The 27,323-nt window shown below is 39.8% G+C and overlaps 1 protein-coding gene across 1 annotated transcript; it reads left to right on the forward strand.

Moving 5' to 3' along the window:
- The first annotated feature begins 357 nt into the window (after window positions 1-357).
- On the forward strand, window positions 358-12,087 carry LOC116989338 (cathepsin L1-like). The gene is made up of 8 exons (XM_033046609.1): window positions 358-421; window positions 2,853-3,019; window positions 4,604-4,726; window positions 5,356-5,535; window positions 7,014-7,235; window positions 7,738-7,906; window positions 9,340-9,445; window positions 11,768-12,087. Exons 2-8 carry the CDS (start codon window positions 2,897-2,899, stop codon window positions 11,862-11,864), a joined length of 1,020 nt encoding a protein of 339 aa, XP_032902500.1. The 5' UTR covers window positions 358-421; window positions 2,853-2,896; the 3' UTR covers window positions 11,865-12,087.
- The last annotated feature ends 15,236 nt before the right edge of the window (window positions 12,088-27,323 follow it).

Here is a 27,323-nt window from a genome sequence, read left to right on the forward strand (position 1 = left end):
CAAATGGATGATTGCCATGAAAATGTTCCTGGGGCTTATGGATATCTTGACCAAAATGCACAGACAACTATTCACAAAAGGAAATAGGATTTTTCATGGAGAGCCTGAATCATGAAAATAACTTTACATCACAAAATCTTTTAAGACTCGGCTAATTGCATTGTATTTTTGTGTAATTTGGCTAACTAATGTCACTTGATGGTCAAAGCCTCAAAACAAACAGGTGTCAAATTGTCACGCATGAAAAGGATCAAAAATAATGGGGGACCCCAAGGCCCATGAACTAATTGGTGGACTTTGGGAGGCAATTAATTTATTTTGCAACTTTTTAAGGTATATAGACCCTAGTCAAATCTCCAGCAGAGCACACTTGCAACTAGAGAAGGTCCTGTGGCTGAAGAAGCAGAGGTTCCATTGTGAGGTGAGAACTGCATGGTTTTCTTACATCTATTGTAATCTAGTTAATGGTTTGATGATAATGTGCAAATTATTGAACTATTTTTTGTGTTTTAACAAAGCAAAGAATATCTCTCTGATTTAGCAGAGCAGTACCACCATAAATATTGATCAGTGTGATTTATGGGTTTGGTATGAAAGGAAAGTAAAGTGGGATGACAGTGACTAAGCTAGTAGAGTTGCTGCTTCACTCTTCCGGTTTCAATCCTCAACCTCCTGTGCTGAGTGTGTGGAGTTTGCACATTCTCCGTGACCTTGTGGGTGTCCTCCAGATTCCCTGTTTTGTTCCCGCAGCCTAGAGATGTGCAACTTAGTAGGTTCATTGGTCACGGTACAGTGTGAGTGGGAATGTTTGGGGGGGGAGGGGGTGGTCGATGGGAATAATAGAGGTGGCTTGCGAATAGAGTCATTGAGTTATACAGCGTGGAAACAGTCCCTTCGTCCCAACTTGCTCACACCGGCCAACATGTCCCAGCTACACTCGCCCTGCCTTTGTGCATTTGGCCCTTAACCCTCCAAACCTGTCCTATCCATGTAGCTGTCTAACTGTTTCTTAAACGTTGGGTAGTCCCTGTCTCAACTACCTCCTCTGGCAACGTGTTCAATACACCCACCACCCTTTGTGTGAAAAAGTTACCCTTCAGATTCCTATTAAATCTTTTCCCCTTTACTTTAAACCTATGTCCTCTGGTCCTCGATTCACCTAGTGAGCTGTGAGCTAGCATAGAACAGATGGGCTGAATGGTCTCTTTTCTCATCCAAAACAATTATGGAAACCAACACGGGTTACATACACAATGGAGCAGATGAATTAATGTAAAATAAATGGGTTTGTACTGTAACTGAAGCAGGTACATTTAAATGCCAAGAACAATATGTGCAATAAAATTATTATTTTTATTTTCTTAATTCAGAATTATTTTCAAGACAGGTTCAGTAGAAGTGAATTGTATTCCTCCACAAACAAGTGAATAATAATCAGCGACAATCATCCTATTTTATAATTTGAAACAAGAGGCTAAAACTTGTACCTAACTTTCCAGCAGAAAGAATGTTTGCCTTCTATCTGCTAATCCATGTCCATTCAACCTGTGGTTGTCACCAAGATGAACAACTTTTGTTTAGAGGGAAGGCAGGACTCCTGAGGGTACTGTCCATTAAAAAAAAAATAAAAATAAACTTTATTCAACGTATAAAATATATACAAAACAGGTACTGAGCAAATAAGTTCTTCCGACATTCTTAAAGACCATACATAGGGGCATTAACATCACACGCTGCCCCCCAGTGTCCAGCAGCGGAAGGACCTTAGACTGTGGCCCTCACCCACAGAGCCTTGGTGTTGGCTGCACCGAGCTTCAGTGCGCCCTCAGCACGTACTCCTGCAGTCTGGAGCGGGCCAGCCGGCAACATTCCCAGATGGCCATCTCGCTCTGCTGGGAGGTCATCAAAGATCGGACAGACCAAAGAGTGTCTTGAGACTTTCCACCAGCACTTGACCTCCATTTCTGAACATGTCCCTGGGAAAAGTCCGTAAATCAGGGAGTCCTCTGTTACGGAGCTGTGTGGGATGTACCATCACAGACGCACTTGCATGGCCATGAATAATACCTCCAGCCTGCAACAAAGGTGGTGGAGGTGCTAAAATGGAAACAGCCTTGTCACACTCCGTCAGAAGGACCCTTGGAAATAGGGGGAGGAAGGTGAGTTTATAGACTTGCTCATTGCATCATTTAAATCTCATTTTTACGGGCTAATAATGGGAAAAAAAGCATACTTAAATTCTGGAAAAATGCACCTACACCAGCAATAAAAATGTGGATATCAAATATGTTTGAAAACTACATCTGGAAGAGATGAGATTCCTCTTAGCAGGCAAAGCAGACCACTTCCAAAAGACGTGGTCTACGTTTTTGGAACTATTACAAGCATAAGGTGCAATAGTAATTAAAATTTAAAATAAATAAATAAATAAATAAATAAAAGGTACCAGGATCTGGCAACGGGGGGTAAAAAAAAAAAAAACCCCCAACAAAAACAGACTTGGTTGGTAGTCCCCTTTCTGCGGAGTTTAATGTTATAATAGAGCAATTGTTTCTCCTTTCTTTTTCCTTCTTTTCTAGGGTCTACTTTCTTTCTTTACTTCCTTCTCTAACTTCTTTTCTAAGGGGCTTTCTTTTTTCAACACTCTCTTGCACCTTCACGACTCTTGCGCACTTTCCTTACTTCCTTTACTTCTATCTTTTTCTTAAAGCTCAAAAAATGAAGCGGTACAAAAAATGTATTAAGACATATGTGTTGTGTATTATTGTAACTTACCGTACTTCTAATTAAAATAAACAAACAAATAAATAAATAAAATAAAAAATAATAAATCTCATTTTTATTTCCTCCAGCTCTTCACAACAACTTCCTTCATTTCATCCGTAACTATTTCCCCATGGACCTTTTCCTCTTTGTGGCATGCATTCTGGTAGGCGTGTCCCTAGGCCTGGCTGATCCACTCGTAGACGAGGAGTGGGATGTCTGGAAGCAGAGTTATGGAAAGATCTACTCTAACACGGTAATAAATTCAGGCTGACCACTCTGATGAAGCACTGAAGGGAGCATTGCATTTTTGCAGTAGTTGGGAGCTCTCTGTCCATCTGCCTGTTAATGTTGTTTAGGTGCATGTGACAAAATCCCACTGCACCATTTCAAGAGCAGCATTTCCATGACAATTAAGGTCATTTAACATAAAGTAACGGTGGCTATTAGCCACTTCTAAAGTCAAATGTGTAAGGCTCAAAATATAGTAATGTGAGCAAAGCAACTAGTTGTCATGGGAATGATCTGGTACGACACAAAAAGGTGGGTCAGGTAGCATCTCTGGAGAAAAGGAATAGCTGACATTTCGGGTCGAGACTCTTCTTCAGACCTGACCCGACCCGAAACGTCACCCATCCCTTCTCTCTGGAGATGCTGCCTGAGCCGCTGAGTTACTCCAGCTTTTTGTGTCTATCTTTGGTTAAAGCCAGCAGCTGCCGTTCCTTCTTACACATAATGATCTTGTGTGACCTGGTGAGGCATCAGAGATCTCCACCATCCATCCCGCTGATGCTTGAAGGATTGGAGAGGTCGGAGAAACCTCCTAGTCAACCGGTCAATGGAACATTTGAATAGCATTAGTCATTCATGCATTATATATGTTAATCCAGCTGTTCATAACTTCTAATGTTCTAGGAGCGGAGTAAGGCCATTCGGCCCATCATCTACTCCATTATTCAAACATGGCTGATCTATCTTTCCCTCTCAACACCATTCTCCTGCCTTTGCCCCCAAACCCGTGGCACCCTTACTGATCAATAATCTGTCAATCTTTGCCTTGGAAATAGCCATTGACTTGGCCTCCACAGATTCACCACCCTCTGACTAAGGACATTCCTTCTCATCTCCCTTCTAAAGGTACATCCTTTCATTGTGAGGCTATGGCATCTGGTCCTAGGCTCTCCCACTAGTTGAAACTTCCTCCCCACATTCACTCTATCCAGGCCTTTCACTGTTCGATAAGTTTTAATGAGGTACCCCCTCATCCTTCTGAACTCCAGCGAATGCAGGCCCATGCCTGCAAACGCTCATCGTGTGATAACCCAATCATTCCTGGGATCATTCTCATAAACCTCTTCTGGACCCTCCCCAATGCCAGCACATCCTTCCTCAGATATGGGGCTCAAAACTGTTCACAATACTCCAAATGTGGTCTGACCAGTGCTTTATAAATCCTCAGTATTGCATCCCTGTTTTTGTATTGTATCCCTCTCAAAATATGTTGCTTAACCTGCTGTGATCTTTTTTAGCAAGGAGGATTATAATATATCTAATATATATGCAAAAAAATACAGTGACCAGTTATGTAAGCGCTGTTTCGGATCGAGACCCTTCTGAAGAACGGTCTCGACCCGAAACGTCGCCTATTTCCTTCGCTCCAAAGATGCTGCCTCACCTGCTGAGTTTCTCCAGCATTTTTGTCTACCTTCGATTTTCCAGCATCTGCAGTTCCTTCTTAAACAGTTATGTAAGCGTATTCATTTGCTATTTTCTGAAACCAGTCTATAAAACAAGGCTTTATTGACTGTACATTAACCTTACCTCAATGTGCCTTGTGTAGGAAGAAGATCAAGCTAGGCGAGCGGTGTGGCTGGAAAATCTGTGGCACATTCAAGCTCACAATGTTCTGTATGGTCAAGGAAATTCTTCTTATAAAATGGCCATGAATCAGTTTGGTGATCTGGTGAGTGTATATGTGTACCTGGACTTCTTGTTTTGATGCTAATTAAGATTATTTCCTTTATCTTGGTCATTTGTAATGAACCAAATGTAAGATGCACTAAATACAGTGCCTCCACTGTTCAACTGCTTGCTGTGTATATATTTGGAGTCTGAAGAAGGAACCTGATTCCAAACCTTGACTATCCATTCCTTTTGCAGATGCTGCCTGGCCTGTTGAGTTTATCCTCCACATTGTTTTTTGCTAGAAAATTATTGATATTTCCTGCTAATTTAATTCTATTCTACTTTATTTATGCTGCTGCAACATGGTGATTTGAAGTTAATCATGAAAAAAATGCTTCTATTGTTTCTATTCCTCTCTGACTTGCTTTGAATATCTTGTGATTTTTTTCCTCTTGATCGCAGCTATCAAGAGTTTGATTCTATTTCCAGTGGCATTTTCCCTTTCTATCCAATGCACATCCAGGAAGATCCATCCATCTCGTTCTTTGTTCACTTCCATAAAAAATATGTCTTCCAGTTATGAAATTAATGGAACGATGTGAATGACCCTTGCATAAACAAATTGACTTTGTGTTTATATTTGGAGAAATAGCCTTGCAGTAATAATTAAACAACCATTTCTTCCAGACATCTTTGGAGTTTAATCAGTTGTACACTGACATGAAAATATATGAATTTTCAAATCTCACCATTGAGGGATTATTTGATGTTGGATTGGAAGAATCTGATGAAGTTGGTGAACTTGGTGCTTTTCCTAGAAAAATTGACTGGCGTCAAGAGAGGTTGGTCAGAGAAGTAAAGCATCAGGTACTTACTTCTTCTCACCATGTCTGTTTCATGATTTTGTGCAAAACAATAGTTGCATTGGTAGACAAAAATGCTGGAGAAACTCAGCGGGTGAGGCAGCATCTATGGAGCGAAGGAATAGGTGACTTTTTGGGTCCAGACCCTTCCTCAGACTGAAGAAGGATCTCGACCCGAAACGTCACCTATTCCTTCGCTTCATAGATGCTGCCTCACCTGCTGAGTTTCTCCAGCATTTTTGTCTACCAATGCAACTACCTTCGATTTTTCCAGCATCTGCAGTTCTTTCTTAAACAATCATTGCAGTGGAGTCAGTAGAGAATGAATGAATACTTTATTGTCAACCCCTAACCCCGGGTCCTCCTTTGTTCCTTCCTTTGTTGGAACTATAGTATGATTTCTGTTGAATACTTTGGGGCGGCATGGTGGCGCAGCAGTAGAGTTGCTGCCTTACAGCACCAGAGACCCAGGTTCGATTCTGACTAAGGGTTGTTACTGTACCGAATTTGTACGTTCTCCCCAGGACCTGCATGGACTTTCTCTGGATACTCCGGTTTCCTCCCACACTCCAAAGACGTACAGGTTTTTAGCTTAATTAGCTTCAGTAAAATTGTTAATTGTCCCCAGTGTGTGTAGGATAGTGTTAATGTGCGGGGATCGCTGGTCGGCGCAGACTCGGTGGGCCTAAGGGCCTGAATCCACATTGTATATCTCTAAACTCTAAATTTTGGCTCTGAGAATTCTGGTAGACCTGCATGATTCATGAGGTCTATGGTCAGCCAGTGTTTATTTATAGATCAATCCATATACTGTAAATTCATAGAAGAGGATGGAGTCAAGGAAACAATTTTCCCTAACCAGTAGGTTCTGGTGGTGCGAAGGATAATGTGCAATTGGGTGAAAAATGTAAATCCAAATTTATTGCCAAGCCATTTATTTTTGTTTGGGTATACTGTAGAAATTCAGTTGCATAAATTTGGGGTCATTAGAACCTCCCAATGCCCATGTTTGGATCTAACATTTTAGATATCTGAAAATATTGAGTCAGGGAAAATAAAATATACTAAAGCTGTAAAACATTATGAGCAGAATAGATCGGGTAGATGTTCAGAGTCCATGGCCCAGAATAGGGGAATCAAGAACCAGAGGACTTGGGTTTAAGGTGAAGGGGGGAAAAGATATAAAAGGAATTTGAGGCGTAACTTTTTTACACAAAGGGTGGTGGGTGTATGAAACAAACTGCCAGAGGAGGTAGTTGAGGCAGGGACTATTGCAAAGTTTAAGAAACAATTAGACAGGTAGATGAATAGGACAGGTTTAGAGGGATATGGGCCAAACGCAGGCAGATGGTACTAGAGTAGATGGGACGTTGTCCACTTGGACCAGTTTGTGCTATTCATGTTCAATTGAGGTAATAAAGTATGAGGAAAATGCTTCATCCTTTTGGCAATTGCTAAGTCACCTGTTTTTTTTCCTCTCAGGGGCGGTGTAATTCCTGCTATGCATTTTCTGCTATTGGGGCTCTGGAAGGACAACTGGCCAAGAAGAAACATCAATACATGGAACTGAGTGAACAAAATATTATTGACTGTTCAGATGAATTTAAGAACTATGGCTGCAGGGGTGGCTTGCCATATCGTGCCTTTAAATACATGCGTGATTATGGCATTCAGTCCAGTACATCATACCCATACCGAGGAAAGGTACAGTCAAAGTCTTACTTTCCCCTCTTCGTGCAGTTGAATGTCGGTGATACTATCATCTCAGTTTTTAAATTCTTGTTATAAATTTAACAAATGTTTTTTTCAGAAGCGGGTGATTCTCATGTCAAATTATAAACAGAAGCACGTTTGGAAGTGTGGAATTGTGATGTCCTTTATTCCCACAGTGTGTTGAGAACTAGGACAAGTTTTCCACAGTTCTTCACTATCACTGAATGATAACAGAATTATAATACCTTTCAAACAATGCTAATTCTTTGAACATAATCCACTGCACTCCTTACAATGAAGATGCTTCCAGCATGTTGCTGAGCAGAGTTTTCACTTCCCCGTACGATGGGACTAATTGTTAGAAGCCATCAGCAACATATATATATATATATATATATATTTGTCCAATGGGATATGAAAGTTGTCAAAATAGTTGTCATTGAAATTATTATTTGTCATATGTTAAACATACATTTCTTTGTTTCAATTACAGAGAAATGATAAATGCTTATTCAAGAGTTCTCAGAGTGTCATCAAAATTAAAGGATTTAAAAGGCTTAAGAACAATAAAGACAAACAATTGGCTCGTATGGTTGCAAGAGTTGGTCCAATTTCTGTTCTCATTCATGCTTCGCATAGTTCCTGGAGGTTTTATAAGTCAGGTAAAGAAACTCCAGATCTTATAGTCTGTCACGGCGGTTCAGCTCCCATTACCCTATTATTCTACACAAGGCATGTAGGAGAAAGATTGGGGATGTAACACATTTTCAGAATCTCAATTTTCCTGTATAACATTGACTGCTCAATTAAACGTCTTGTAACCATCTTCCTCTCTATCATCCCTTGGAATCCTTCAGTTCTTGAAAGTCACTGAAAGTTTCCCCCTTTGACAACACACCCTCAGTCTTCTGTTTACAAGGGGCCAAAATATAAGATAATAGGAGCAAGAATGGCTCCCTTGGCCTCTCAAGCCTGCCCAATCATTCAATATCATCTTAACTCCTCTTCTTCGCCAGTTCCCCATAACCCACAATTTTTCAATCTTTAAAATATTTGTCTCTCTGTCCATTATATTGCTTTCATCACCCTCTGAGGCAGAGAATTTCATAGATCCACTCTCCAATGAGGGAAAAAAACATCTTTGCAGCTCAGTTTTAAAATTCTGTCCCTTGACATGTAACACGTTCCTTTTGTTTATGACACTCCCACTCGTGCAAACATCTACTCTTGGATGTTTGAACAAGGTCATCCCCCTCAATTTGAACTCCAAGATGACATTCTCAAATGTTCAATGTTTCCTTGATAGAACAACTCTCCCACCCCATACATTAGACTGGTGAATCCTCCTTGGACTACTTCCAATGGAACTATTTAGATAAGGGAGCCAAAACTGTGCAAGTCCTCACTAACACCCTCTACAACTGTTACAAAATGTCAATATCTTGAAATTCCAACCCTTTTACAATATTGGCAAAAATGCCTCTGGTGTCTTAACTGCTTCTTGGATCTTTAGTTAAGTTTAGAGATACAGCGCAGAAACAGGGCCTTTGGCCCACTGAGTCTGCACCGACTGACGATCCCCGCATATTAATATTATCCTACACACACCAGGACCGATTTTACATTTATACCAAGCCAAATAACCTGTACGTCTTTGGAGTGTGGGAGGAATCCGAAGATCTCAGAGGAAACCCGCGCGGTCACGGGGGGAGAACGTACAAACTCCGTACAGACAGCACCCGTTGTTAGGATCGAACCCGGGTCTCTGGAGCTGTAAGCACTGTAAGGCAGCAACTCTACTGCTGCGCCACCATGCCGCCTGACCTGACAGATAACATTTTCTGATTCGTGCACTAAAACACCTTGATTCTTCTGAAATTCACTAATTTGCATTCTCTCTCCATTTGGATAATAATTAGAACTTATATCTCTCTTACTGAAGGGCATTGATATCACACTTCTTCACACCACTGATCCAAGAACATTATCACAGACGATACAATATCTTGTGCTCTGATTTTATAATTTTTTTATTGTAATTTGTGATGTGTGTTTGGAATCGTCTGTATCCACAACACCTTTGACTGTCTTTCAGGTGTCTACGACAACAGTCACTGCAAGCAAAAGCTTATTAACCATTCAGTGCTCTTGATCGGGTATGTGGATAGACACCCAAAAAGCTACTGGATTATTAAAAACAGGTAAATAATATCGGCAGTTTATCAGTTAGGATGGAAAGATTTTATATCCTGGATATTATATAAGAATATAAGAGTCTGAAGTAGGGTCTCGACCTGAAATGTCATCTATTCTTTTTCTCCAGAGATGGTGTCTGACCCACTGAGTTACTCTAACTTTTATCTGTCCAGCTACTTTTTTATATAAGAATGATGTTGGTAGCAAGTGCTTGGCATTAGTTCATCCAATTAGGACAGGATTAAGGTGTAGAGACTCGAAATTGTTGAAATTGGGGTTGAATGCTGCAATGCAGATGAATGAACAAAATATAACTTTGAACGTAGACTACTTTGCCCCTCTAATTCCCAGAGCAGCATTAACGACAAAAAGGAGTGTGTGTTCCGGCTCCAGGCATTTTAAACTCTCCAACAAAATGTCTGATCTGGCAAATATCATTCATCTCACTTGAATTCTCCTTACATGGAGACACCTCCCCTTGCTTTGGCTCATTATAATGTGATCTGGTCCTCTAGCTGTCTTAGGCCAACCTCATCTCCATGTCTGAGGATTGTCCTGCCCGACTGCCAATTGAAGATTTCATCTTGAATAGATTTCACCTGTTCTGTCTTTACCTGACACGAGAGCTCACTGCATTGTCTGATTAGATGAATCCTTGGTTTTGCCCTTTGAAGGACAACGGTCATAGAGTCATGGAGCACTGAACCATTGGCGCAACTTGTCCATGCCGACCATCCCCATCCAGGCTGGTTCCATTTGCCTGCTTTGCTCATATCTCGCTAAACTTTTCCTGTCCATGTACCTGTTCACATGTCTGTTAAATGTTATGATAATATCTGACTCAACCATCTCCTCTGGAAACTCATTCCATATATTCACCACAGTCTGTGAAAAAGTTTCCCCTCAGGTTCCTGTTAAATCTTGCCCCTCTCATCTTAAACCTATGTTTCTAGTTCTTAATTCCCTACCCTAATGACTGTGCATTCACCCTATCTATTCCCCTCATGATCTTATACTCCTATATAAGATCACCACTCAGCTTCTTGTGCTTCAAGGAGAAAAGCTTTAGCCTGCCCAACCTCTCCCTGTAGCTTAGGCCCTTGATTCCTGGCAAAATCTTCTCTGCATGCTTTCTAGTTTAATAACATCCTTTCAGTAGCGGAGTGACCAGTACTGAACACAGTACTCCAATTGTAATCTCATCAATGTCTTGGGGTGGCACGGCACCCCAAGACATTGAGCTGCTGCCTTACAGCGCCAGAGACCCGGATTCAACCTGACTATGGGTGCAGTTTGTACGGAGTTTGTACATTCACCCCGTGACTGCATGGGTTTTCCCTGGGAGCTCTGGTTTCCTCTCAGACTCCAGAAGTACTGGGTTAATTTGGCTGCAATAAAAATTGTAAATTGCCCCTGTACGATAGTGTTAGTGTACGCAGATCGCTGGTCGGCACGGATTCAGTGGGCCGAAGGGTCTGTTTCTGTGCTGTATCTCTTAACTAAACTAAACTAAACTAAACTAAACTGTAATTATAACATCCCAACTTCTATCATCAATACCTTGACTGATGAAGGCCAATGAAGACAAATATCCTTCTTTACCACCCTATTTATGTGATGCCACTTTAATTGAACTATGTACCTGTTCTCCGAGATCCCTCTGCTCTACAATACTCCCCAAGGCATTGCCATTCAATATGGTTTGACTTCCCAAATGCAACACCTCATACTTATCTGCAATAAATTCCATTAGCCATTCCTCAGCCAAATTGCCCGGCTGATCAAGATCCTGCTGTAAGTTTTGATAGGTGCCTTCACTGTGAATTGAACAAACAGTCCTTAGATTATCGGTGGAAAATGCTCTGGGCTGAATTGAATCCTCTTAAAACTGATCTGTGCACAAAAATATGACATAACGTAATATATAACGAGCATGCACAGCAGGCCAGGCAGCATCCGTGGGCAGGGAAATAGAGTCAATGAAAGGTCATCATTAGGAAGAACCAACACTGTTTCCCGCTCCACAGAGGCTGAATACTTCCAGCACCTACTCAATGATTTTATATTTTCAGTATTGGCAATATTATGCTCCACCGCCTTTCAAATTCCACTGAATCTTCCAAATTATATATCTGTATATATCTGGACATCCCCTGAAGTACAGCGGCCCAACCAATGTGTCAGCATCAACGTGCACAGTCCATTCAAGCTAAATTAAAAAGATATTGCATGTGTGACAGGAACAACTTGCAAAATTATGTATGGTCTTCACATTGAATGAGCGTTGACCTGATTCAAGCATTTATGACTGTTCTTTCTTTGCACAGCTGGGGAACTTCCTGGGGTGAGAATGGTTACATGCGAATAATTAAAGGCAAGAACATGTGTGGAATTAACTATTGCGCTGCGTATCCTGAAATCTGAAGATTTTAGACTTCAATATAGTAAAGTGTTTAGCAACTCTTTTGTGAGAATCACATTGTTATATCCTTATGTAATAAAGATGAATTTGATCTGGGAAGCCAGGTGAACCCGACTCCATGAGGATCAATGCATATAGTTGTGCTGTTTATTTTTCAAATCCTTGTTCATGTTCGCTTCTATTTTGTTTGTGTGCTTCTTGTGATTAATAAAGGAGACTGTGCATGAATCTGTTTCTTGCAGTTTGTATTTCTTTGAGACAATTGATTCAATAGAGTCGAGTCAAGAGTCAAGAGAGTTTATTGTCAATTACAGACCAAAAAGGAGTTCAAAGGGTTTTTAGATGAGGAAACCACCACCATATATCCCGATGGACTCTTTCCCAGTAATCAGTCACCTCCAAAAAAAATCTTCCTTCCTCCGCAATAATCCCCCCAGAGCAGATCTACCCTCCTCACCAATAATCCCACTCACGTCCATTTCCACTCTCTGGTCACTTTTCCAGGTTCTCCCAATCTCTCAAACTCTTGAGATCAAGGCTGCTGAACATTATCCCCTCCTCAGCCCACTATGATAGTTTTCTGGAGCCCCTGACACTGATCTTCTTTCTAGTCACCACCGCCAAACCTCTGGCTTCACAAAGCAATGGTAAAAGCATGGATGGATGAATTTCCAACCTAGATTGACTCATCCATTTCTTCAAAGGGCGGCACGGTGGCGCGGAGGTAGAATTGCTGCTTTACAGCGCCAGTGAATCAGGATTGATTCTGACTATGGGTGCTTGTCTGTACGGAGTTTGCACGTTCTCCCCGTGACCTTCGTGGGTTTTCTCCGAGATCTTCGGTTTCCTCCCACACTCCATAGACGTACAGGATTGTAGATTAATTGCCTTGGTATAAATATAAAATTGTCCCTAGTGTAGGATTGTGTTAATGTGCGGGGATCGCTGGTCAGGTGGACTCAGTGGGCCGAAGGGCCAGTCTCCGCACTGTATATCTAAACTAAACTAAACGCCGAAGTCTGCGTAACTCCATCTCCGTGAATGCACATGTCATTATTAGATATTTGTTTGCAGGAAGCACATCCGATCAGGAGCACACTTTATCCACATAAATCAAACTTCATCATCTTTAGAGTTACTAACTGGGCTAAAAAACCTTTTTGTCACTTTTGGATGACTAAATGAACTCCAACTTAATTGTGGCAACAATCTGGCACAAGCTATTGCCAATGCTGTAGGAAGGGACTGCAGATGCTGGTTTAGACAGAAGATAGCCACAAAATGCTGGAGTAACTCAACAGGACAGGCAGCCTCTCTGGAGAGAAGGAATGGGAGAACATCACCTATTTCTTCTATCCAGAGACGCTGCCTGCCGCGCTAAGTTACTGCAGCATTTTGTGTCTAGCCATTGCCAATGCATTGGGTACTTGTCCATTTACATCAAAGAAGTAAGCATGCTTCAGATGTAAAATAATCAATGGTTCTGTTCAACTTCCAAGGGACAAAAAGTTGTCATCAACTTTAGCACCTGGTTAGCAACTGGTTTTGCGCTTGGAATGCTTGAGAGCATATAGACATCAAGTAGACCTCAAGTCAAGCCCAGAGAAAGAGTTTGATCACAAGAAGTAAGGAGGTGTGTGGATCTGGGAACAAGCGCTAAGAAGATGCGAAGAACCGGAAAGAACATGATCAGAAACATCACCCGTCCTTGTTCGCCAGAGATGCTGCCCGACGCGCTGCCCGACGCTAAATCCAGCACTTTGTGCCTTTTGTTGATTCATGATACTCGTTGATGTGGGTCATGTTGATGTTGATACTCATTCAATCTGGCCATTTGTCCAGGTCGATAAAGCAGCATCTCCCACGTAGCTACTCTCCAGTGCTGCCTGGTATAGGACATGGTGGCCTCCTAACCCCAGACACACAGGACATCCTGTACACCTCTTGTCCCAGTATTTAGACACAAGCATTCTAGAAATGCCCTACTCACTCTTGACTCCCAATAGTTTATCTGAGTACTCCCATGGTGGTGGCTTGAGCTAGTGGCCACATTTACCCTTGCAGTTAATGTGAATACTGTACGTGTGATTCCTTCAGGGCCACACGGTGGTGCAGCAGTAGAGTTGCTGCCTTACCGCGCCAGAGACCTGGGTTCGATTCTGACTACGGGTGCTGTCTGTACGGAGTACATTCTCCCTGTGACCGCATGGGTTTTCTCCAGGTGCTCCGGTTTCCTCCCGCATTCCAAGTCGTGCAGGCTTGCGGGTTAATTGGCTGCTATAGATTGTCCCTAGACTGTAGGAACTAATGTACAGGGTAATTTTTGGTCGGTGCGGACTCGGTGGGCTGAAGGGCCTGTTTCTACACTGTACCTCTCAACTAAATCTCTAAACTAAACTTTGACCGTGTGTGTATCAACGCATGCACGCATGCAATGTGCAGAAACCTCGAGTAAACCATACCGTACACTGGAAACTCACGACGTAAATGTGAAAACCATGACTTCAGTCGGCACCAGTTATTTCCACTTCCATGAAGGTGACAGGGAGTAATACTAAATATTGTGAATTGATGTGAAAAACTGTGTCACCAGAGTTGCATAAATGCAAAAATCCTTTGCAAAACAAAAAGGTGATCATGATAATATCTTTAGTGATCCAACTGAAACAATCAGGTTTGTGCATTGCTATTTCAGTACACGATTTCTGAAAACAAATGGTGGGGAAGAGGCGCAGTGGTAGCGTTGTTGTCGTTGGAACAGCGCCCGAGACCTGGGTTCGAAACCTGACTGTGGTTGCTGTCTCTACAGAGTTCATTCCTTCTCCCTGTGTCTGCTTGGGTTTTCTTGGGGCACTATGGTTTCCTCCCACACACCATAGACGTACCGGTTTGTAGGTTAATTGGCTTGGGTAAAATTGTAAAGACTCAACCCATGAGTAAAATGTTCTTCAGATATCCCAAGATCAATAGTTCTCTAGATTAGATGAGAGACCAGTAATCACTTCAGGGCATTGCACAACACACACCGTTTCCTCAGTTTTCTACTGAATCTCATTTCTTTACACAAATATTATTTCTCTTTAACTTGGACCTTGCATTAGAGGGACATATATACTTATATAATCGTGTATATGTTTGTTCTATATTTGTTTTGTTTTTTTATTCCTTATGTCTCTTTTTTCTCTCGGCTGTCACTAGCACTGATTTGATAAACTCATATAAGAAAAAACACAATATGAAACGATATGTAACTTTTTATGAGGATTCGCCTAGGGGGAGGAGCTCAATGTATAACAACATCACGGAGGTCTATACATTTTTTGCCATCGTTGATGGCTATTCGTCCTTAAGGTATCTTCCCTTAGATACCTTAATAGCACCTTTTTTTTTAAAGCACAAGCAAGATTTTTATCTGTTTAATTTTTTTGAAAGTAATTGTGTATCACATTCTTTTTTTCTTTTTCTAAGGCACTTTACAAGAAGGAGATGCAATATAAATCTAATAAACCGGGATGACCACCCAAGTCCTAAAGTTCTGAGGTATTTGTTTGCACCATATGATTCAGGAATATTACCCTGATTTACAATGCAAGACGATAGACAAATAAAGAATGGAGGAATTACATTTTGTAGTTGGAATATACGGGGTGCCAACGAACCAATTAAGAGGGGTAAAATTTTTGCCCAACTAAAATCGTTGAAAAGCGACATAATGTTTTTGCAGGAGACACACATGAAACAACAAACACAAATAAGATTAAAGGCGAATTGGATAGGCCAAACATACTACTCCTCATTTACTTCTAAATCTAGGGGTACAGCTATTCTTATTAGGAAAGGTATTCCTTTTAAATTAAAGAATACCATATCAGATAAAGAGGGAAGATATATTATAGTTTCGGGTGAAATTTATGCAACCCCACTAACTTTGATAAATATTTATGCTCCGAACTTTGATAACCCCCACTTTTTTGATAAAATTATTGACATAATATCAGAGTTTAATTACCAAAATGTGATAATAGGGGGGGACTTTAACTGTGTTTTAGATTCATATCTAGATAAATCAGCAAAACAAAAGAAGAGCAATTTAAAATCTAAAACTAGCGAACTTCTAAATACATATATAAAAAATACGAATATAATAGATGTATGGAGATCTGCTAATCCAGTTGGAAGGGAATACTCGTTTTACTCTTCGGTGCATAAAACTTATTCAAGAATTGATTATTTTTTAGTGGATATGAAATTAATGCCATATACAAACAACCCAACATACCACATTAGTAGTATCTCAGATCACTCCCCGTTGACATTTTCAGTAAAATTTGAGGGAATGCCGGGCAAAATTTTTTTTTGGAGGTTTAATACACATATTTTAAATGACGTGCAAGGCTATCAATATTTAAAACAACAAATGGAACTTTTTTTCGATACAAATGATATACCAGGTACTTTGCCTTCTTTATTATGGGAAACTTTTAAGGCATTTATGAGAGGAATTATAATTTCATATCAAAGTTTTCAAAATAAAAAGAATAAGACAGAACAATTGTTGTTAGAACAAGAAATCAGACAGTTAGAGATGGATAATGCCAAAGATTCCACGACAGATAAACACAATAAGATAATATTACTGAAATTTAAACTTAATCGAATTTTATCGGCAAGGGTAATAAGACTATTCCAAATGACAAAACAGGAACATTTTGAGTTTGGTGACAAACCACATAAGCTTTTAGCTCGCCAATTGAAAAAACAAGAAAAGGAAAATACTATAACCAAAATTAAATCAGAGAAAGGAGAATTACTAATACTACCTAAAGATATTAATAATAGATTTGCCCAATTTTATCAAAACTTATATACATCTAAAATTAAAAGAGAAGATAGTAAAATAAAAATTTTTCTAGATAATTGTAATCTTCCAATACTGGACCTTTTGGAACAAGAGGAATTAGGAGCTCAAATTACAATCAAAGAAATAGGTGAAACAATAAAATCGCTGAAAAATGGTAAGACACCGGGACCAGATGGTTTTAATAATGAATTTTATAAAAAATTTCAGGAGATAACAACCCCTTATTTATTTAATTTATACTCCCATGCTTTTAAAGAAAACAAACTACCTGAAACACTAACAGAATCAACTATTACACTTATTCCAAAAAAAAGATAAAGATTTAGAAGATCCGGGCTCGTACAGAGCTATATCACTTTTAAATACAGATCAGAACATTTTAGCAAAGATTTTATCAAGAAGATTAAGCAAATATATTAGTAAATTGATAAACCCTGATCAAACGGGGTTTATACCTAAAAGATACTCATTTAATAATCTGAGACGTCTGTTTAATATAATGTACTCGCATAAAGTAGAGGAAGAAGATATATCAATTATTTCTTTGGATGCAGAGAAAGCATTTGATCAGGTAGAGTGGCAATACTTATATAAAGTACTACAAAAATTTAATATGGGAGAGAATTTTATAAGATGGGTAAAATTATTATATGATAAACCGATGGCAAGAATTTTAACTAATAACATGTTATCTCAAAAATTTCAACTATCAAGGGGTAATAGGCAGGGATGTGCACTATCACCCCTGCTATTTGCCCTTATGATAGAACCCCTGGCTGAAAGTATAAGAATTCATCCGAATATTCAGGGCTATAATACCAGAGACTCAAAGAATAAAATCTCATTATATGCAGACGATATACTTTTATATATTACAAAGTCACAAACGAGCATACCAAATTTATTAAACTTAATAGAGGAATTTGGGTCTTTTTCTGGATATAGAATAAACTGGAATAAAAGTGAAATCATGACATTAAAACCTCAAGAACCTACACACTTACTGAAGTTCCCCTTTAAAATCGCAACAGAAAAATTTAAATATTTGGGTATTCAGATTACTAGAAAATATAAAGCATTATTCAATGCTAATTTCATGCCTTTATTAAATAAACTTAATACGTTGATTAAATTTTGGAAAACACTTCCCTTATCATTATTAGGTAGAATAAATGCAATAAAAATGATCTTCCTACCACAATTACTATACCTATTTCAATCTATACCGGTATATATACCAAAATACTTTTTTTTTAAATTAGACTCTAATATTACTAATTATATTTGGGACTATAGATCACATAGAATCACAAAAAAACACTTATGTAAACCAAAAGAGGTCGGGAGACTTTCACTTCCGAATTTTATGTATTATTACTGGGCAGTGCATATTAAGAATATGATTTATTGGTTGGATAGTGCTACCCAACAGACAGAATGGATAAAAATGGAGAAGGAGGATTGCCATCCTAGTAATATAGGAACGATCCTCTTCTCCCCAAAAAAACTGAATAACACAATATATAAGAAGAACCCAATTATATATGGTACAATAAGAATTTGGAAACAAATAAAATTATCTTTAAAATTAAGAAATCTATCACTGTTAATGCCAATAGCGAATAACCCTTTATTTAAACCATCTCTTATTGATAAGACATATAACCAATGGGAAAGTCTCGGAATTAGAAGGATCGGGGATATGTATGAAATGGGAAACTTACTATCATTCCAACAATTACAATTAAAATTTAAATTGAAAAACAACCAATATTTTAAATATCTTCAGATTTGCGATTTCGTGAAAAAATATATACAAGGATATCAAAAAGTAACTCCTGACTTATTGGAAGAGGCAATGAATATTGAAGCTGACTCACAAAAATTAATATCATATTTATATAATAGTATTCTAAATATAGACCTACCATCGACAGAGGTACTTAGAGAAGAGTGGGAACGGGAACTAATGATAAAAATTACAAAGGTTAAATGGGAAAAATACCTGATATATATTCACAAATGTTCAATTAATGTAAGACATAATTTAATTCAATTTAAAATTGTACATAGATTATATTACTCAAAAACAAGATTGAACAAATTTTATCCAAATATATCCGCCACTTGTGATAAATGTCTAGCCCAAAAGGCAACTATAACACACTCCTTAGTCTCCTGCATAAAACTTTATAGATTTTGGAATGATATTTTTGAAATATTTACAAAATTATTCAAGACAAGAATGGAACCTAATACTGAAATGATTATATTTGGCGTAATGGAAGATGGGAATAAATTGAACACATCTCAAAATCTATTCCTTAACTATGGTTTAATAATAGCAAAAAAATTAATTCTTAAATTTTGGAAAGGTACATCAATACCAACGCTTAAAATGTGGATTGCAAGTATGTTGGACACCGCTCATCTTGAGGAAATGCGATTCCTCCTAATGGATAAATCAGACCAATTCATAACGAGTTGGTCTCCATAACTGTTTCAGGACTGGACGAGGGTTGGTCAAGACTATAAATAATGATCTCCTCTTTTTTTCTTTTCTTCTCTCTATTCTCTCTCTCAACTTTTTTCATTTACTCGTTTTCTTTTTTCACACACTATATATTTCACATCTTTCTATCCTTTACTATCTAACTTCTTTTTCTTATTCTAATCTTTTTTCAGTGTAACAAAAAAAAAAAAAGAAGTTGTACATAAAATGTATTATGAAAATATATATTAGGCACTTTGGTGCCATATGACTGTACTTACTTCTAATAAAATAAAATATTAAAAAAAAACAAAAAAAACTTGGACCTTGCCAAAGGAGTTCATGAATAAAACACCTAGCTACGGCCCACTATTATAGTTATTTAATCTTTTTAATTGTGTTGGATGCTGTAAAGCAGCTCACTTGGGTGAAATATCTGGAGGATGGTATTTTGCACTTGCCTAACTTCAAATGCTCCGGCTTTCTCTCCCAGTCCTTTCTCGGTAATAAGACTGTACAGATGAGATTGTCAGTGTTGCCATTTTCAGTTGGGTATATGTGATGTTTGTTGAATTTGTTGCATGATGGAAGTGTACAAACATACTCAAATAGAAGCAGGTGCACCCTTGCTGTCAAGGACTGAAGATGGACCTGACTTGAGCAAGATATAAGGCCAATCCTCTTCAATTCTGATGCACATTCAGTTACTGTTGCTATATGTCCATATTTGGGGCTTGTATGGGTCACTGAATTTGTAGGACAGTGCATGTGTACGGGGTGATCGCTGGTCGGTGCAGACTCGATGGGCTGAAGGGCCTGTTTCCGCGCTAAAGTCTCTCTAAAGTCTAAAGTCTATAGCAGTTTTCTACTGTTTTCTTTTTTATTTTATTTTTATTTTATATTTTTATTAGAAGTAGACATATTATAAAGTATAGTTACATATTATAGTAAAAAGACTTTTCATATACATCAGTCATACATTATTAAAATTTTCAATTATCAATTACTTCTGCTTCTAGTGTTTTTATTTTTTATAGAAAGAGAGAGAAAAAGAGGGTAGAAAGTTACAAATTAAAAAAAAACCCAGAAAAACAGAGGAGGTGGAATGGGTTACCTGTAATACGTCAATGGAGATAGGTTCGTAGATTATAAAGTATAGCTTTTCATCTGATCCTGAGTTCAAGTTTCATTTGGGTCCTCGTGCTGTGCCAATCTATCCCTTCAGATAGTTAATGAATGGAGCCCAGATTTTATCGAAAATATCTTGTTTGTCCATTAAGACAAGTCCAATTCTTTCTAAGTATAGGGTCTCCGACATTTCCGTAATCCACATATTAATTGTGGGGGTTGTAGGGCCTTTCCAAAATTTTAATATTAATTTTTTCTCGATTATTATACTGTAGTCGAGGAAATTTATTTGGTTTGTTGTGAGTGTTAAACTTTGTTCTGATATTCCAAGTATTATTAATTTTGTGTTTGGGTCCAGTTTTGTATTAATAACTTCTGAAGTTATTTCAAAAATATCAGTCCAGAAATGTTTGTTTTATACAGTTTGCAAACGTATGTGTTAAATTAGCCTCTAGATGTAGACATTTATCACAAATAGGAGAGATTTGTGGGAAGATTCTATTTAGTTTTATTTTAGAGTAGTGTAGTCTATGTAAGACCTTGAATTGTATTAAAGTATGTCTGGCATTTAATGAACATTGATGTATTTGTTGTAAACTTTCGTCCCACATATCTTTCGTTATAGGGTGACCTATTTCATTTTCCCATTTGTATCTATATGGTTCGGTCGGTGGTACCTCGTTGTTTAGTAGGGTGTTATAAATATAAGCTATTAGTTTTTCAGTATTAGGATGCTTGTTCAAACATTCATCAAGAATTTCTGATTCCCTACTCCTGTAGACTTGTGTATTAGATTTAACATAATCTCTAATTTGTAGATATCTGATGAAATTATTTGAGTGCAGTCCATAATTCTGTTGTAACTCTTGAAATGAGAGAAAAGTGCCTTTCCCATAAAGATGTCCAATATATTTGATTCCATAATTTTTCCATTGTGTGAAACCTTTGTCCATAAAGGATGATTTGAATGAAGGATTATTTACAATGGGAAGGCATAGTGGTATATTATTCAATTTTAAATCTTTTTTTATTTGTTTCCAAATTCGTATTCCACTATGTATTATGGGGTTTTCTTTATAGGTTTTTTTGTGCAGTTCTGTTTGAGGATTCCCAGTAATGTTCCCATAGCATGGAGCAATGCTGCCCCACAGTGGTCCTCCATGAGTAGGAACATTCACAGAACTGTGGTCGCACATCTCCCAGTCTCCCGCTCCGCCACATAGAAATTAATTTGAAAACTGTGGCATCTCATTTCTTTTGAACTACATTTAAAAATAATTAAAAAAGAAATTTACAGTCAGTTTTGTGATAGGGAAGTTTTTTTTTGAATCCCATGTGTGTACTAATCGTTGTTTCACCTTCCAGAGGCCCAGGAGCTGTTGGAGCGGACACAGAGGGAGGAGCTACGCCCGAGCGGTAGGGTTAAAACCCGAGCGCGGGGCTTGTTTTTTACAGAGGCCCAAGAGCCGTTGGAGCGGTCGCAGAGGGAGGAGCGGAACCCAAATCTGCAACGTTCCAACATCCCGTTCGCATTTCAAAACAAGTGGGCTTGAGGAAGCCGCTGTTTGGTGGAAGCGGACAAGGGGGAGCAGCTGATTGGGAAACAGATCCCTGCTGATTTCTTCCAGCAGTTTGTATTGTGTTGTACTTTGTATTGTATTGTATTGTACTTTGCATTGTATTGTACTTTGTATTGTATTGTATCCTAGGTAAGGGGGAGAATGACGGCCAGGGCAGTTTACTGTTCTGGATGTCAGATGTGGAAGGTCAAGGAATCTGATAACCTTCCAGACGTCCAGGTGCGTCGAGATGGATCTCCTAATGGACCGTATTAGGAACCTGGAGCAGCAGCTCGATGACCTCCGTCTGGTCAGGGAGAGCGAAGAAGTCATAGAGAGGAGTTACAGAGAGGTGGTCACTCCAAGACCACAAGAGGCAGGCAAGTGGGTCACGGTTAGGAGAGGCAAGGGGCAGAGGCAGGGACTAGAGAGTACCCCGGTGGCTGTACACCTTGACAATAAGTACTCCTGTTTGAGTACTGTTGGGGGGGACAGCTCACCTGGGGGTAGCAACAGCGGCCGGGCCTCCGGTACAGAGACCGTTCCTGTTGCTCAGAAGGGTAAGGAAAAGAAGAGGAGGGCATTAGTAATAGGGGACTCTATAGTTAGGGGGTCAGACAGGCGATTCTGTGGACGCAGTCGGGAGACCCGGATGGTAGTTTGCCTCCCTGGTGCCAGGGTCTGGGATGTGTCTGAACATGTCCAAGATATCCTGAAATGGGAGGGAGAGGAGCCCGAGGTCGGGTACATATAGGTACCAATGACATAGGTAGAAAAAGAGAAGGGGTCCTGAAAGGTGAATTTAGGGAGTTAGGAGGAGAGTTAAGGAGAAGGACCGCAAAGGTAACAATCTCGGGATAACTGCCTGTGCCACGCGACAGTGAGAGTAGGAATGGAGCGAGGTGGAGGATAAATGCGTGGCTGAAGGACTGGTGCAGAGGGCAAGGATTCAAGTTTCTGGATCATTGCGACCTCTTTTGTGGAAGGTGTGACCTGTACAAAAAGGATGGGTTGCACTTGAACCCGAGGGGGACCAATATCCTGGCGGGGAGATTTGCAAAGGCTACTGCAGAGACTTTAAACTAGAACGGTTGGGAGGAGGGACTCAAATAGAGAAAGTTCGTAGACAGTGTTTGAGGCAGGAGGCAGAGAAGGGTGTAGAAACATAGAAACATAGAAACATAGAAACATAGAAAATAGGTGCAGGAGTAGGACATTCGGCCCTTCGAGCCTGCACCGCCATTCAATATGATCATGGCTGATCATCCAACTCAGTATCCTGCACCTGCCTTCTCTCCATACCCCCTGATCCCTTTAGCCACAAGGGCCACATCTAACTCCCTCTTAAATACAGCCAATGAACTGGCCTCAATTACCTTCTGTGGCAGAGAATTCCAGAGATTCACCACTCTCTGTGTGAAAAAGGTTTTCCTCATCTCGGTCCTAAAAGATTTCCACCTTATCCTTAAACTGTGACCCCTTGTTCTGGACTTCCCCAACATCGGGCACAATCTTCCTGCAACTAGCCTGTCCAACCACTTAAGAATTTTGTACGTTTCTATAAGATCCCCCCTCAATCTTCTAAATTCTAGCGAGTACAAACCGAGTCTATCCAGTCTTTCTTCATATGAAAGTCCTGACATCCCAGGAATCAGTCTGGTGAACCTTCTCTGTACTCCCTCTATGGCAAGAATGTCCTTCCTCAGATTAGGAGACCAAAACTGTATGCAATACTCCAGGTGTAGTCTCACCAGGACCCTGTACAACTGCAGTAGAACCTCCCTGCTCCTATACTCAAATCCTTTTGCTATGAATGCTAACATACCATTCGCCTTCTTCACTGCCTGCCGCACCTGCATGCCTACTTTTAATGAATGGTGTACCATGACACCCAGGTCTCTTTGCATCTTCCCCTTTCCTAATCGACCACCATTCAGATAATAGTCTACTTTCCTGTTTTTGCCACCAAAGTGGATAACCTCACATTTATCCACATTATACTGCATCTGCCATGCATTTGCCCACTCACCCAGCTTATCCAAGTCACCTTGCAGCCTCCTAGCATCCTCTACACAGCTAACACTGCCCCCCAGCTTCGTGTCATCCGCAAATTTGGAGATGTTGCATTCAATTCCCTCGTCCAAATCATTAATATATATCGTAAATAGCTGGGGTCCCAGCACTGAGCCTTGCGGTACCCCACTAGTCACTGCCTGCCATTGTGAAAAGGACCCGTTTACTCCGACTCTTTGCTTCCTGTCTGCCAGCCAGTTCTCTATCCACATCAATACTGAACCCCCAATACCATGTGCTTTAAGTATGTATGCTAATCTCTTATGTGGAACCTTGTCGAAAGCCTTCTGAAAGTCCAGATATAACACATACACTGGTTCTCCCTTATCCACTCTGCTAGTTACATCCTCGAAAAATTCTATAAGATTCGTCAGACATGATTTACCTTTCATAATTCCATGCTGACTTTGTCCAATGATTTCACCACTTTCCAAATGTGCTGCTATCCCATCTTTAATAACTGATTCTAGTAGTTTCCCCACTACCGACGTTAGACTAACTGGTCTGTAATTCCCCGTTTTCTCTCTCCCTCCCTTTTTAAAAAGTGCGGTTACATTAGCTACCCTCCAATCCTCAGGAACTACTCCAGAATCTAAAGAGTTTTGAAAAATTATCACTAATGCATCCACTATTTCTAGGGCTACTTCCTTAAGTACTCTGGGATGCAGCCTATCTGGCCCTGGGGATTTATCGGCCTTTAATCCATTCAATTTACCTAACACAACTTCCCGGATAACCTTGATTTCACTCAGTTCCTCCATCACATTTGACCCCCGGTCCCCTGCTATTTCCGGCAGATTATTTATGTCTTCCTTAGTGAAGACAGAACCAAAGTAGTTATTCAATTGGTCTGCCATGTCCTTGTTCCCCATGATCAACTCACCTGTTTCTGACTGCAAGGGACCTATATTTGTTTTAACTAATCTTTTTCTCTTCACATATCTATAAAAGCTTTTGCAGTCAGTTTTTATGTTCCCTGTCAGTTTTCTTTCATAATCTATTTTCCCTTTCCTAATTAAGCCCTTTGTCCTCCTCTGCTGGACTGAATTTCTCCCAGTTCTCTGGTAGGCTGCTTTTTCTGGCTAATTTGTACGCTTCATCTTTTGTTTTGATACTATCCCTGATTTCCTTTGTTATCCACGGATGCACTACCTTCCCCGATTTATTTTTTTGCCAAACTGGGATGAACAATTGTTGTAGTTCATCCATGCAGTCTTTAAATGCCTTCCATTGCATATCCACCGTCAATCCATTAAGAATCAATTGCCAGTCTATCTTGGCCAATTCACGTCTCATACCCTCAAAGTTACCTTTCTTTAAGTTCAGGACCCTTGTTTCTGAATTACCAATGTAAAATGAGGGTAGAAGCAATAGGTAGGGGGGAAAGAAGAAAATAATAATAAACAGAGAATAAGAGGTGGTGGGGTTCTTAAATGTGTGAGTAGTGAGACAGAGGGGTGTAAAATGAGGGTAGAAGCAATAGGTAGCAAGGTGAAAAGTAAAAGGGGCAGGCAGACAAATCCAGGGCAAAAATCAAAAAGGGCCACTTTTCAACATAATTGTATAAGGGGTAAGAGCGTTGTAAAAACAAGCCTGAAGGCTTTGTGTCTCAATGCAAGGCGCATTCGTAATAAGGTGGATGAGTTGAATGTGCAGATAGCTATTAATGATTATGATATAGTTGGGATCACAGAGACATGGCTCCAGGGTGACCAAGGCTGGGAGCTGAACATCCAGGGATATTCAATATTCAGGAGGGATAGACAGAAAGGAAAAGGAGGTGGGGTTGCGTTGCTGGTTAGAGAGGAGATTGACGCAATGGAAAGGAAGGACATTAGCTTGGAGGATGTGGAATCGATATGGGTAGAGCTGCGAAACACTAAGGGGCAGAAAACGCTAGTGGGTGTTGTGTACAGGCGACCTAACAGTATTAGTGGAGTTGGGGATGGCATCAAACAGGAAATTAGAAATGCGTGCAACAAAGGTAAAACAGTTATAATGGGTGACTTCAATCTACATATAGATTGGGTGAATCAAATTGGAAGGGGTGCTGAGGAAGAGGATTTCTTGGAATGTAAGCAGGATAGTTTTCTAAACCAACATGTAGAGGAACCAACGAGGGAGCAGGCTATTCTAGACTGGGTATTGAGTAATGAGGAAGGGTTAGTTAGCAGTCTTGTTGTGCGTGGCCCCTTGGGCAAGAGTGACCATAATATGGTTGAGTTCTTCATTAGAATGGAGAGTGACTTTGTTAATTCCGAAACAAGGGTCCTGAACTTAAAGAAAGGTAACTTTGAGGGTATGAGACGTGAATTGGCCATGATTGACTGGCAATTGATTCTTATAGGGTTGACGGTGGATATGCAATAGAAGGCATTTAAAGACTGCATGGATGAACTACAACAATTGTTCATCACAGTTTGGCAAAAGAATAAATCAGGGAAGGTAGTGCATCCGTGGATAACAAGGGAAATCAGGGATAGTATCAAAACAAAAGATGAAGCATACAAATTAGCCAGAAAAAGCAGCCTAGCAGAGGACTGGGAGAAATTCAGTCCAGCAGAGGAGGACAAATGGCTTAATTAGGAAAGGGAAAATAGATTATGAAAGAAAACTGGCAGGGAACATAAAAACTGACTGCAAAAGTTTTTATAGGTATGTGAAGAGAAAAAGATTAGTTAAAACAAATGTAGGTCCCTTGCAGTCAGAAACAGGTGAATTGATCATGGGGAACAAGGACATGGCAGACCAATTGAATAACTACTTTGGTTCCGTCTTCACTAAGGAAGACATAAATAATCTGCCGGAAATAGCAGGGGACCGCGGGTCAAATGAGATGGAGGAACGGGGTGAAATCCAGGTTAGCCGGGAAGTGTTGTTAGGTAAATTGAATGGATTAAAGGCCGATAAATCCCCAGGGCCAGATAGGCTGCATCCCAGAGTACCTAAGGAAGTAGCCCCTGAAATAGTGGATGCATTAGTGATAATTTTTCAAAACTCTTTAGATTCCTGAGGATTGGAGGGTAGCTAATGTAACCCCACTTTTTAAAAAGGGAGGGAGAGAGAAAACGGGGAATTACAGACCAGTTAGTCTAACGTCGGTAGTGGGGAAACTACTAGAATCAGTTATTAAAGATGGGATAGCAGCACATTTGGAAAGTGGTGAAATCATTGGACAAAGCCAGCATGGATTTACGAAATGTAAATCATGTCTGACGAATCTTATAGAATTTTTCGAGGATGTAACTAGTAGAGTGGATAAGGGAGAACCAGTGGATGTGATATATCTGGACTTTCAGAAGGCTTTCGACAAAGTCCCACATAAGAGATTAGTATACAAACTTAAAAC

This window comes from Amblyraja radiata, chromosome 29 (assembly GCF_010909765.2).
Source record: "Amblyraja radiata isolate CabotCenter1 chromosome 29, sAmbRad1.1.pri, whole genome shotgun sequence".
Taxonomy (NCBI): Eukaryota; Metazoa; Chordata; class Chondrichthyes; order Rajiformes; family Rajidae; genus Amblyraja; species Amblyraja radiata.

What these genes read in the sequence shown, in the direction of transcription:
- LOC116989338 (XM_033046609.1), top strand. Translation starts at nt 2,897, where the DNA reads ATGGACCTTTTCCTCTTTGTGGCATGCATTCTGGTAGGCGTGTCCCTA. An exon ending in CATACCCATACCGAGGAAAG is followed by an intron (nt 7,236 to 7,737) that starts GTACAGTCAAAG and finishes TTTCAATTACAG; the next exon opens with AGAAATGATAAATGCTTATT. An exon ending in TACTGGATTATTAAAAACAG is followed by an intron (nt 9,446 to 11,767) that starts GTAAATAATATC and finishes TTCTTTGCACAG; the next exon opens with CTGGGGAACTTCCTGGGGTG.